The sequence below is a fragment of the Balaenoptera physalus genome (genome assembly GCF_965194825.1).
Source record: "Balaenoptera physalus genome assembly, chromosome: 3".
NCBI classification, from domain to species: Eukaryota; Metazoa; Chordata; class Mammalia; order Artiodactyla; family Balaenopteridae; genus Balaenoptera; species Balaenoptera physalus.
Window position 1 is genome coordinate 16,636,074 of NC_138890.1, and position 12,328 is coordinate 16,648,401.

At 53.3% G+C, this 12,328-nt stretch overlaps 1 protein-coding gene across 8 annotated transcripts; it reads right to left on the bottom strand.

Annotated features, from left to right (window-relative positions):
• Nucleotides 1-459: 459 nt before the first annotated feature.
• Nucleotides 460-9,188, bottom strand: ZNF692 (zinc finger protein 692). 8 transcript variants are annotated; one of them, XM_082457723.1, is made up of 12 exons: nucleotides 9,056-9,188; nucleotides 8,185-8,372; nucleotides 7,871-7,902; nucleotides 7,264-7,359; nucleotides 6,663-6,711; nucleotides 6,448-6,570; nucleotides 5,884-6,105; nucleotides 5,719-5,796; nucleotides 5,543-5,621; nucleotides 3,962-4,076; nucleotides 1,081-1,180; nucleotides 460-938 (listed from the first exon to the last, which is right to left on the bottom strand). In XM_082457723.1, the coding sequence occupies exons 2-12, from the start codon at nucleotides 8,358-8,360 to the stop codon at nucleotides 641-643; spliced, it is 1,368 nt and encodes a 455-aa protein (XP_082313849.1). In that variant the 5' UTR covers nucleotides 8,361-8,372; nucleotides 9,056-9,188; the 3' UTR covers nucleotides 460-640. The 8 variants fall into 8 exon arrangements, with proteins under 8 accessions (XP_082313849.1, XP_082313846.1, XP_082313851.1 ...); XM_082457720.1 differs by having other exon boundaries at nucleotides 7,264-7,527; XM_082457725.1 differs by lacking the exon at nucleotides 9,056-9,188 and adding an exon at nucleotides 8,880-8,945 and having other exon boundaries at nucleotides 7,264-7,527.
• Nucleotides 9,189-12,328: the final 3,140 nt, after the last annotated feature.

Sequence of the window (12,328 nt, forward strand, 5' to 3'; positions counted from 1 at the left end):
AGGCTGCTGTATTTGCAGACTTCAGGAGTCACCCAAGAGACTGGCCCTTTCAAAATTCCAAGGTCTCTGGTCCCTTCCCAAGTTAGCTCAGCAATCTTGCATGTATAGCCCCCTCATTTTTGCACTGGAAGGCAAGACTCTTCAGGGGCCCCTATACATTTGGTTCTCTTGGTTAGTGGAGAGTACAAATGTGGCCCAGGAACACATACCTCTAATCCTACTCCAGCCCAACCCTCTGGAATTACCTAGCGCCTTGCTTGAATGCAAGAGTGGAGGGAGTGCCAAAGCGAATTGGGAAAGAAAGCTGGGTCTTCAGGGTGGGTGCAGATGGGGGCTTGCAGAGAGAAGAATAGGACCTGCACTTAGGGTGCACTCAGGCACATTCCAGGAGAGCCTGCTTCCAAAGGAATCAAGATTCCTGTACCTCAGGTGCCAAAACACTCGCTCTGCTCACACACGTCCATGTAAAATACTGGGTTTATTCTGTCCTTTAGGATGACTAAAGTAGCCTGGCTCCCCTAGAGCACAGTCTTGCCCCTGCCCTGCACTCCCCATCACCCTAGTCCCCAGGGACCAGTCGTCTGGCCCTTCTTGCTCCTTTCCAGTCCCTGGCTCCCCAAATTCTGGGGAATGCTCACTGCTAAGGGAGCAGTGTGGGAGCCTGAGGAGCCAGAGAGGGCCTGGATCCCTCGTCGGTCCCCAGGGATGCAGGGGCAGAGATGCTGGAACAGGACTCCAGTGGACCAGCTAATTCTTGCGGGGCCAGGAGCAAGGCGGGGTGGCTTTTGCTGCGGTGAGCTGTGACACTGTCTGGCTTCTCGAAGCGCTTGCCGCAGAACTCGCAGGGGAATCGCAAGGCAGCCACCGTCTCTGCATGCTTGCGCCGATGCCAGTTCAGGGACGCCTTCTGGCGGCAGGTGAACCCGCAGATCTCACACCTGAGCCAGGGACAGCAGAGGGAAGAAAGGGGCCTCAGCCCATCTTGACTTCCCCAGGGGTTCCTCCTGGTCCCAACTGCCCAGATGTCCTGCCAGCACCTCCCCATTTCCCCCCACCCCGGGTTCTCTTCCCCACACTCACTGCAGGGGTTTCTCTCCAGTGTGGATGCGCCGGTGGATGACCAAGTTGCTGCTGGTGCGGAAAGACCGGGCGCAGAACTCACAAATGTAGTCTCGGGTATCTGTGGGCACATGGGGGACAGCCCAGCATCCATCCACAAGCTGAGGCCCTTCCTTGGTCCACCCCCACTGTCCCCCAAAGGAGTACTGTCCCGATTCAGCCTGCATATCTCACTCCTCCCACCCCCCCCCCCAACAGTGCCGTGTGACCTGTCAGACGCCCTGTGGGTGTCAAGGGCCAATTCCCTCTCCTTTCTCCCTGAACCTGCCCCCCTGCCAGCTCTAACAGCACCTGCCCATCGCCCATCTCCAGCAGTTCTCACAGGCCTGCTGTGGTTTTTCTCCTACACCTCCTGCAGCAGAGGAGGTAGCCTTGCTTTTCATGGCATCCTGTAGACCTCTGTCCCACCGCTGCTCTGTATACCCTGCCATCAGACCACACACACACCCCTACAGCCTTCATCCCCATCACACTCCTGTACTCCACACAGCTCTGGCTCCAGGCCCTCTCCTCAGCCACCACCACTGCTGGCAGTTCATTTTCTACGTGTCCAGCACTCCCCTCCCCTGTTCCCTGGCCTTCACTGACCTGGCCGCCCCCCACAACCCTTCTCAGCCACCATTCCCAGGTCATGCCCCATCACTGCACCACCTTGAAATCACAATTTCAGACATCCCAGTTCCAGCCAGGGCCCCCTACCTTGTCCTGTTAGTTATCCCACGGTTCCAGGCTGCCAGTCCAGCAGCCCACTGCCTTCCCACTGTCCCCCTCCCCTCTCTTTGCCCAGTTCATTTCCAGAGCATCTTTGTAGCCTTCCTTCACTCACACTACCAACTCACCTGTCCCTCTCTCCCTCAGCTGTGCCTGCTTGGTTAAAACCCAACTCAGGATAAATACAACCCTTAGCCTGCTCCAGGCCGGCACACGTGTGCCAAGGGGGGCAGAAACACAACCTACAACCTCCCACCCTCACCCCACTTTGAGCTCTACTTTCATACACAACTACAAGTGTCAAGCCTCACCCCCGCTGCACACACACAATGCCTCTGCAACTCCTTGGTCAGTTCACTCTCCCACTTTCTAGAGTTCAGAAGGGCATTTTCCACACGACCTCCTCTTTCTACCAACCTCACTCAGCAGTGACCTCGTTTTATAAGTCACCAAGAAGAGAGGAGCCAGGAGAGAATGCCCACATCCTCCCCCCACCTAATCCACCAGCCAACTTGCTTCTGTGCCCATATATGTGAATAGTCCCTGCTTCCCTGTGGCTGCCCTCCAACTGTGCTCAGATACACCCCTCCTCACCGCCTTAAGGTTGCTCAGCCCACCCTGGCATCAGCAAGCCTTTCCTCTCTGCGGGATCATTCCCATCTCTGTGCTCAGGCTCACAGCCCTCCAACTTACACCTATTTCTCTGCTTGTCTTCACAGTAGAACTCCAAAGAGTTGTCCATACTTGCTGTCTACACTTCCTTAGCTCGTCTCTGCTCTGAACCCCCTCCATTCTGGCTGTCATCTCCCTTGTCACATGCCATTTTGTCGTCTGGTCAAGGATGGCTTCCCACCACCCTGTCTGGGGGCCTGTGCGCATCCTCATCTCACTCAGCTCTGCAGCACTGGCACATCTCACCCCTCCCACCTCCCTGGAGCACTTTCTCCCCTTGGCTCCTCAGATACCACTCTCTTCACCTGCCCCACCAGCCCCTCTGTAGCTGCCCTTCCTACCTGCCCTGCTCAGACCTCTTCTCTACCTATGTTCACTCTCTCCCTGTAAGAACACTCCACCCATGGCTCTAAACACCACCCACGTGCTCACGATGAACACTTTTTTCTTGCCCAACATCTCCCCTGAACACGAGATGCACATTTTCTGGGATACCTAAGTAGCATGTCCCAAATAAAATGTCATGTCCCTTTCCTGAGGCCTGCTTCTCCCTCATTTTCAGGAAATCACATCACCTTCTGCCCAGTTGCCCAGGCTGGAACCCTCCAAGTCACCCCTGACTCCACAGTCCTACCCATGGACAATCCGTTCTTCCCACAGTAGCCCTGGCTCCATCTTCGCTCTCTTGTCAGTCTCCAGCCACTTCTCACCAACTCGACTGTCCAGGTCACTATCGCTGTGCACTGCACATTCCTGCCATCCCCTATTCTCCACATGGCAGTCACAATGCTCCTTTTAAAATCAGTTCTGTCCCTCCCTCCACCGCACCGGTGCCCATCACATTTGGCCAGGAGCCAAGCCAACCCGATGGTGGTCTTGCAGGCCCCTACCACCTATCTGACCTCTCTTCCTTCCTTTCTAATCTCCTGGCCTCCTCTCCATTCCTGGAACATGCCCTCAGATGCCAGTTTAGGGTCCTCTCACGTGCTGCCTGTGGATGTGGCGAAGCCTCCATTCCTCCCTTCACTTAGGTCTTTGCTCAAAGCACCTTTCACAGCTCTTTGTAGCCCTTCACTAGAGTGGACATCTTAGGTGAGTACTGCCTGCTTTATTCACTGCTGTATCCCAGCACCTAGAACACTTTCAAGCAGGCAGGATCTAAACACACAGAGAGTGCAGGATGAGTGTGTGAGTGAGAGTTATCCCAGAGCAGTGTGACAAGACCTGCAGATAGGAGGTGATGGGCCTCATGGGGGAGGTGAAGGGACTCACAAAGGGAGGGGAAGGGATCCACAGGGGGAGGTGATGGGCTCTACGGGGGAGGTGAAGGGACCCACAGGGGGAGGAGAAGGGACCCACGGGGGAAGGTAAAGTGACACACAAAGGGAGGGGAAGGGACTCACAGGGGGAGGTGACAGGACCCACAGTGGGGAGGTGAGGAGGCATTTCCACCACTCACCACTGTGCAGCTTCACATGCTCCTTCAGGTGTTTCTTAAAGTTGAAGGACTTCCCACAGGCCGGCTCTGGGCAGGAGAAGGACTTTTGGTGGATGTGCTGGTACTTCTTGTGGTGCTAGGGGAGGAAGCACATGGTCTCCTCAGGGCGACCACCAGAGCTGACCCAGCAGGCAGGCTCTTCTGCCCTCTCCCACAACAGTTCTCCTTGTCACCACCAGCTCACATCATCCTGGCCGGTCCTCACCTATACATGAGCACCCAATCCCATCCCTTCCTGACCCCAAACTCTGCCCTCACCCTATCCTGCCCTCAACTTCCATTATCTCACCTCCTTGTCACAACCTCACCTTGCAATGCCCAGGTCCCTCAAAAAAGTGCACTTCTGGTGACACTCTTGGTTCCCTAACTATGGATTTGCCATCTGCCAGGGATGGGAACATATTTTTTTGGTGGGTATGATTATTCTCCTTGATATCAATATCAATGTACAACAATATCACTCAGATGGCCTACTTTTTATTAATAGCTCACCATGGGATTATATCATTTCCTCCTAAATCTGCTTTGGAAACACACACACACACACACACACACACACACACACACACACACTCTTTCTCAACCTGGAACACTTTTAAGGATAGTGTGTTCTTCAACCTTAACTCCCCAAGTATTTCTGGGAAATATTTCTCTTTTTATCTGGTCTAATTTCACATCCTGGCTCACTAAGTTGCATGCGCTTTCCCTTTCTCCATGATCCCATTTTCCCATAATTAAACTGCTGCTGGGGGCTACTTCAGTCTCCTCCATTAATAGACTCAAGTATGTTTGACCAGCCCTGCTGAATGTTCTTCTCAGAAGCCCGGAGCTTCCCCACCACCTGGGGACCCTCCCCCTCTCCCAAATCCCATCCACCCAGACTTCACCATCCCTCAGGTCTGGGTCCTCCCCCCAGCCTCAGAACCCTGTGAGAGCTCTGGCTGAGTGTGGGGCTGGGACTCTCCTCTCTCTGTGCCTCAAACCTCCCCTGCAGTGAGGCTGGGGACAGGTCTGTCTCCTAATGCTCCTGGAGTGAGGACCACCCACATGAACGAGCAGGGCGATGGAGTGAGGAACCCAGCACCGTGACACACTAGCTGAGAAGCCGCGGGCAATGCTTAACCTTTCTGTTTTCCTTGGGTTCCTCATCTGCAAAGCAGGAGTAGTACCAGCACCCACTTCATAGGAATGCTGAGAAGATCAAAAGACTTGACACATATCAAGTGCTTAGAATAGTCACTAGCACCCCAACAGCCTGAGGAATGCCACCATCATCTCCATGCGGTCATCAGAGGGCCTGTGTAACAAGCAGTAGTGAGCAGCAGCTGTGCACCTGAGGCTTGGTTTTCTGCCTTAACTGCTGGTCATCTGGATTAGTGATTATTAACTGTAGGCAAGCTCTGCACGTCCATCCCAACTCTTCTCTCCCTGGCTCTGAATTCCCCCCACACCCTAGGCTTCTTTGCCTCAGCTTCTCCTTCAGCCCTTCTCCTCCACGCATGAGGCTGCACAGAACCCAACCTGTACCCCTCACATCCTCACATTCAAATACTGCCGGTTTGAGAAGATCCTCCCGCAGCCAGGGAAGTCACAGGGCAGCAGCTCTCTTTTGGCAGCTTTCCTGGGGCAGGAGAATAGGAAACAAGAGGACTTGTGCAGGCTCTCCTCCACCTCCCTCCGCTCCCTCCCCTACCCAGAGCCACTTCCCCCAGTCCTACCTAATTCTCTTGGGGCCAATCTGAGCAGTGTCCTCATCCCATGCCGAGGCCAGAGCAGACTGAGCCTGACTCCCAGGGCTACGGGCAGCAAAGAGGGAGCAGAGGGCCTCGAGGGAGGGCCATGTCCCAGGATGCCCCTGCCCTCTGTCTCAGCCATCAGGTTACCTGGCCAGGGGCTCAGTCTGCTGGTCTGCTTGAGGGGTCCCACTGAGCTCTGGCTGTATCCTGACTTCTACAGGCAGAGGAGCTCCAGAACCCAGTGAGGATGCTGATGAGGATGGCGAAGCAAGAGGAGTTGGGACAGCTGCAGGGGCCGGGGGTATCTCCCCATCCTTAAGTGCATGGGTGACAGGGGAAGGGGGTGGTCTGGGGGCATCTGGCTCACTGCTGAAAGGAGAATGAAGAGGAGGAGGGCATTATCTCCCTGGATTCTCAGCCAGCCCCAGCCCAACCCCAACCCCTAAATTGCAAAGATCCCAAACTCAGAACAACCCTACCCCTACCACAGGCTCCCTGTTCATATCTACTTTCAGCTTTCATTTTCCCCCAGAGCCTAACTTCCTTTCCACCCAATCCAAAGCCTCTAGTTCTTTCTGCCTTCCCCAAAGCCTACCCTGCCCTCTCCACCAACAAGCCCCTCCCTCAAGTCTGCAAAGCTCTGGGTTCCCCAGCCAGTCACCCCCTCCCTCCTCCTGCTCTGCTCAGCGTCCTCCCTCAGCCCCAACTTGCTCATCTGGGGAGGAGCTGTAGGTCCATGGGCTGGCATCACTGAGCATCTCCTCTTCATCCTCATCTTCCTCTTCCTCGTCTTCTTCTAGGGATGGGAAGGCCTCTGGCGGGGGTTCCACCCCTCTGCAGGTCCAAGGAAGGCAAGCATGAGGTCCTGCTCCCTCACTCCCATTGTCCACCCAGGTCTATCCTGTCCCCCCCAACCCCAAACTCACCTGGGCAACCTGGCCTCCTCAGTCCTCTCATCATGCTTAGATTCCAAACCTGCTGGCATAGGTAGGGTCAAAGGGGAAGGAACTCTGTATTGGAGGGATGAGGACAGGTGGAGTTCTAAGGTCTGAAGTGGTAGGAAGACTCTTAGGAAGGAGGAAGAGGGAGCAGAGGCTACTGGAGTGGGAGGGGTTGTTTTATTTTAGAGATGGTACATTCACATGGTTCAAAAAAAAATTTTTTTTTGAACCATGTGAAAAGTACACTGTGAAAAGTCTCCTTTCCAATACTATACCCCAGCCACCTCGTTCCTCCTACAGGTAACCTGGTTTCCTACATGCCCTTCCAGAAATATCTTATACATTCATAAGTACATACAAATATTTTCCTTTCTCCTCTTATTTTTCCACCAACGGTAATATACCATACATCCAATTCTGTATTTTGCTTTTCACACCTAAAAATATATTTGAGGATATATTTCCTTGTCACCATAGAGTTTTTCCATGGAGAAAGGATCATTTTTAAAGAATGGGGTTCTGAGCTACAGGGACAAGAACACTTTTCCCTCCTTTTTCTCCATAACTCTTCTTTCCCCCAGCCTACCTGCGGGCTCCGGCCCACTCCTGGCTTCTGGGCACCAGCTTCTCTGGCCAGTACTTGCAAGGGGGACCGGATTGGGCTCCTCTGGAGATGTGGGGCCTGAAGAGGGGCCCCAGGAGAAGGTGTGGCCGGCTGAGCACTCCCACACAAGCCCCCCATCTCGGCCCCCAGGTCCCCGCAGCCCAGGCACCAGGCTGCACTCTCGACTGTGAGCATGAGACAGGAGCACCAGATACTGCAGACCCTTGGGGGCCACAGGCTCCGGACCTAGAGCAGTGAAGGCAACAGTCAGGGTGAGCTGGGAGGTCCTCTCCTCACATCCTGGAGAGCCACACTCAGACAGCCCTGTACCCCCACCCCCTGGGCAACCCTGGTCCCTAATCCAGTTTACCATTCTTCAGAGCCCACACCCCAGGGTTCTGAGATATTGCTCCCTTCTCCACAGGCTGCCTCCTTGGGCTCCCCAACTCCCCCATCTCTTCCCAAGCTCACTCAAGTCTCCCTCTAATCCAATCCCGTTAGGGAGGGTGTTTCTGGGTCACACCACTCCCTGTTGCCCCTCTTCTCTCTCTGGCTCCTAATCCTCTACCCCTAGCCATTCCCTACCCACCTGCACAAAGCACGCAGCCTGAAGAAGTGTACCTGCCAGGGGGACAAGAGGCAGGTCAGGTGGGGGCCCATGTGGCCAACTGCCCTCAGCTCTGGGCATTCACACACTTAGGGGGTCCCCTATTCTCTGGGACCAAGAGGTGGGGGGAGACCCTGGGAGGCCACCAATCACACTGGCTTTACTGCTGAAGTGAGAAATCTGCCAGTGGGGAGAAGCAGCAGGCCAGCACTTGATGTGGGGGAAAGGGGGCGGGGAGGGTGCTGGGTGTTGCAGCCTGGGTGCCCTCCGCCAGAACCCTTGACCCGGCCCCTAACCGGTCCAACAGGAACTTGGCCAGCTGCGAGTGCAGGGAGAAGCCCAGCTGCTCCTTGAGGAGGCACCACTGTTCCATGTGGCCGCCCAGGCGGATGCGGCACTTGCTGCGGCGCGCATCCAGCTGCCGCCGCTTCTCTCGCCGCCTGCGGGACGCGTCCGCGGGGGAGGCAGCCATGAGTACCAGGGCCTGCGGGGTCGGGGAGACACGCGTGTGGGCCGGCCTGATCTGGGGCCAGAGGCCCCGGCTCCACCCTCCGCTGGGGCCTCAGTTTCCTCAACGGTGAATTGGGGCAGAACTAAACCACTGCAATAGCATTCGCCGCCACTGGGTCCAAACCACCTCTGCTTCCAATACAGGACGTGTAAATTAGCGCTATGGGGTGGGTATCTTGCGGGTGGGAGGTAGGGGGACTGCATCAAAGTCAGAATGGCCTGATCCTGGGCCCACTGACGTGAAGAACTGGAGCTATGGGTAAGGAAATTTCGACTAGGAAGGGGCAGAGGATAAGGTAACAGTTTCATCTTCAAAAGGGCATGGGTCTTCACTGGTTGATGAGGGAAGGAGAGGTCGTGTGCATTGGGAGAGCTCCTCATAGTTCGGTCGTTGTGGGTGGAGCCGGGACAGGGGGGCGGGGAACGGGGGGTCTGGAAGGCGCCCCCCACTCTGTCTCGGGCCGCGCCACTGAACACTCACACTGCGTCGGATGGGCCAATTCCTAAGGCAGCTCCCAAGCCGCCCAGAGCTCCCGCCGCGGCCCACCCCAACCCCGGCCTTACCTGAGCGCCCCCACCCGCCCTCATCCCGACTGCGCCTGCGCCTCCCCAGCGTCGCGCGCAGGCCCGGAGAGCGGCGGGAGGACAGGGGCCCACCTCGCGCGCGCCGCCTCCGTTTCTCTTTTAAGAGGAACCCGTCCCCCTTCGCGTCGGTGGCTCCAGCCTGGAACTGGGGCCCGGGCTTGCCTGGGAGGGGAGAGTCGGAGGCTGGCTGCGCGCGCCTGCGCACTAGCCGCCCAGCGCAACGCCTGCTGGGAGCCTTGGTTCCCACACAAAGTGTTCAGGTTCGTTGCTGAGCCCTGCGGGGGCTGTGGACGGGTCGCTTCCGCGGCGACCGCCTGTGCTTGGTGACCAAAGGCTTGGGGAAATGGAATAAGTAGGGCCAAGCCCTCCTCCCGTGCACCGACCCCAGCCCCTTCAATCTGCCCAGGGACGTGGCTTCTGCAGTTGTTCCTACTTTGTACTTCACCTTCGATTTCCCCCTCCCAATTGCCACCAAGAGGCAAACACGTGCTGCAGAATCAGACACCTTTAAAACCAATGAGAGCTCTCTCCAGACCCCCAAGGCAACCACCACCTATGGCCCATTTCCTCTGTTCCCCGTCAAAAGTCATCCGAAAAGTTGCCTAGATTTGCTGCGGACTATTCCGCACGTCATTCCCTTTTCAGTTGACTAGCATGGAGCTTTTCTCTCCACCGAGCCACTGGAATGGCGCTTGTCTAGGCCACTTGGGGTAGCCACTTTGCTAAAGGCAGTGGTCAGTTCTCTGCCTCTCTACCCCTAGAGCAACATCTGACAATGTAGATATTTCCCTCCATGCAACGCCCCAACCTCCACTACAGGTTGGCTGGCTTCTGTCACTTCACACACTCCTGGTTTTCCTCCCTCCTCATCGGCTCCTCCTTTCCTTTGTTTGATCTTCATCCACTGTCTAGGCAAAACAGATTGACTGTCCTCTGGTTTGGGCTTTGTCCCTGGACCAAGTCCTCTCTCTTCTGGACCAAGTCTTCTCTTTTCTTTCTTCTTGTTTGATGTATTTGGCCCCATGGCTTTAAATACAGTACACTGATGACTCCCAGTTTATATTTCCAGCCTGGACTTCTTTCAGCTCCAGACTCATATCTAACTGCCCACTTTACACTGATAATTGAGTTAAGAACTAGAACAGTGCCTGGCACATAGCAGTGACAAAAGCTAGTTGATATTTTCTCAAACACGAGTGTGGCCAACACATAACACTTAACAATCCTTGCCCCTCTCCTATCTCAGTAAATGTTGCCATCATCCACCCACTCGTTCAGAACAAAAACCTGGGAATGATCCTTGACTCTTCTTCTGTAATACCAACACCATATATTGATACATCAGCTAGTCCTGCTGATACTATCTGTAAAAATATATCTGAATCCAATCACTTCTGGCCTTCTCCACTGCTAAAACCTTACTCCAAGTCACCTGTATTAGTTTTCTGTGGTTGCTGTAACATCCACAAACTTGGTGGCTAAAAACAGCAGACATTTTTTCACTCATAGTTATGGAGGCCGGAAGTTCGTATCAAGCTGTCATCCGGGCCATATTTCCGGTAAAAGTTCTAGGGGAAAATCCTTTCCTTGCCTCTTGTAGCTTCTAATGATGACCTGGCATTCCCAGGCCTGTGGCCACATCACTCCAATCTCTGTCTCCCCGGTCACATTGCTACCTCCTCTTTTGTCTGTATCAAATCTCCCTCTGCTTCTCTTTTATAGGGACATTTGTGAAGGTATTTGGACCAACCTAGATAATCCAAATAATCTCTCCAACTCAATACCCTAAAATAATCACATGTGCAAAGTGTTTGCCAGATTGATATGCTTCTTTCCACTCTCACCCTCACAAAGCAGGAAGGAGCAAATCTCCTACTTAAAACCTTTCATGTTTACCAGTACAATCCAAAACCCTTACTATGGCCTCAAGGCCTGTATGGTCTGACTCTTGGCTGCTTCTCAGCCACCCCCACCTTTCCTCACTTTGTCCACTCTGTCCTACTGTTCCCACTTTTTTGCTACTTCTCAAATGTACCAAGCACGCTGGAGGGAGTTCCTTCTCTCCAAGCACCCACTCTCCAGCTCTTCTTGGGGTTGTTTCCTTCTTATGTAAATCTCAGCTCCAAGATCACCTACTCAGTTACTTTTTGTCATTCTCTGCCCCACTGTGTCCTCCTCCTTCTCCTTCATAGCGCTCATAGTTCTCTGAAATCAGTTTAGGAACTTATTTGCTTGTGTGTTTGTTGTTCGTATATGATGATTGTCGGTTATCCCAAGCTTCTCCTCTGTGGCCTAAACAGCCCAAATGACATGCTGTCCGATCATAAGCTACCCTTTAGGATGAAGCCACTATGTCCTGTCGATATCATACTCTTGAATTGTGGTACCAATGACTCAACATGATATTTGTCTGCTCAGTATAAGGTTGGAAGAAAGATCACCCACCTTATTCCAGATACTTTACTAATTAGTGAAGATCCTTCATTCATCAAAAGAACAGGACTCCACAGGGGACAAACAGAAAAAAAGACTTTATTCTTTCCCCTCATGGTCCCTTACTAGACATCTGCAAAATCCTAATTTCTCTGTCCCATGGATGAAATCACAAGCGGGTTCCATAATTCTTGGTTACTCTTAGATAATAAAAAGTCCTTTATTGATTTGAGACCCAAGAACACTCTTGGTTCTGTCAGTCTGATACTGTTCAAAATAATAAAGCTCTAAATTCCTTAATCCTCCAATAACCCTCTCCAAAGAAATCCTCTTTTTTTCTCTCAGCCTCTCTTCAATTTCTTACATCATTGAAGTAAGGGATGAGCCAAGCCTCATCCTTTGTAATAAATCCTGAAGAGAAGCACTAACTTCTTTGGCATGGAGGGGAAGGGGGGATTCTCTATATTTGTTCTCTGCCTTTAGTGATACCTTAGCCCAATCTGAGACTTTAAGAGTTCCATTTTATCACCCCATTGCAAAGGTTAAGATTAAATTTGAGCTTTTTGTAGCTTTAGCTCTGTTGAGTTACACAGAGTTTACAGTCTCCTGAAACTGCCAATTCTTTTTTCACGTTAAGTTCGTTAAGTCTCCCTATGAAGAACTTGTGAGCTAGGCGTAGGGATCCATGTGGGGGACATTACATTTATCCTCATGACATTTATTTTTCCTGGACTCCAGATGGCACCCTAGCTTCCTCCTTATCCCCTGCCTTGGGAAAAGCCATATCTAACAATACTGCTGTATCCTCTTAGTTCTCAGTATCTTCTCTCTAAATAGAAAAACCACCTTCCACTCCCCTGGTCCAAGAAGAGCCAAACTGCTACAGCGTGGTAACAAACCGGTGATCCGAAA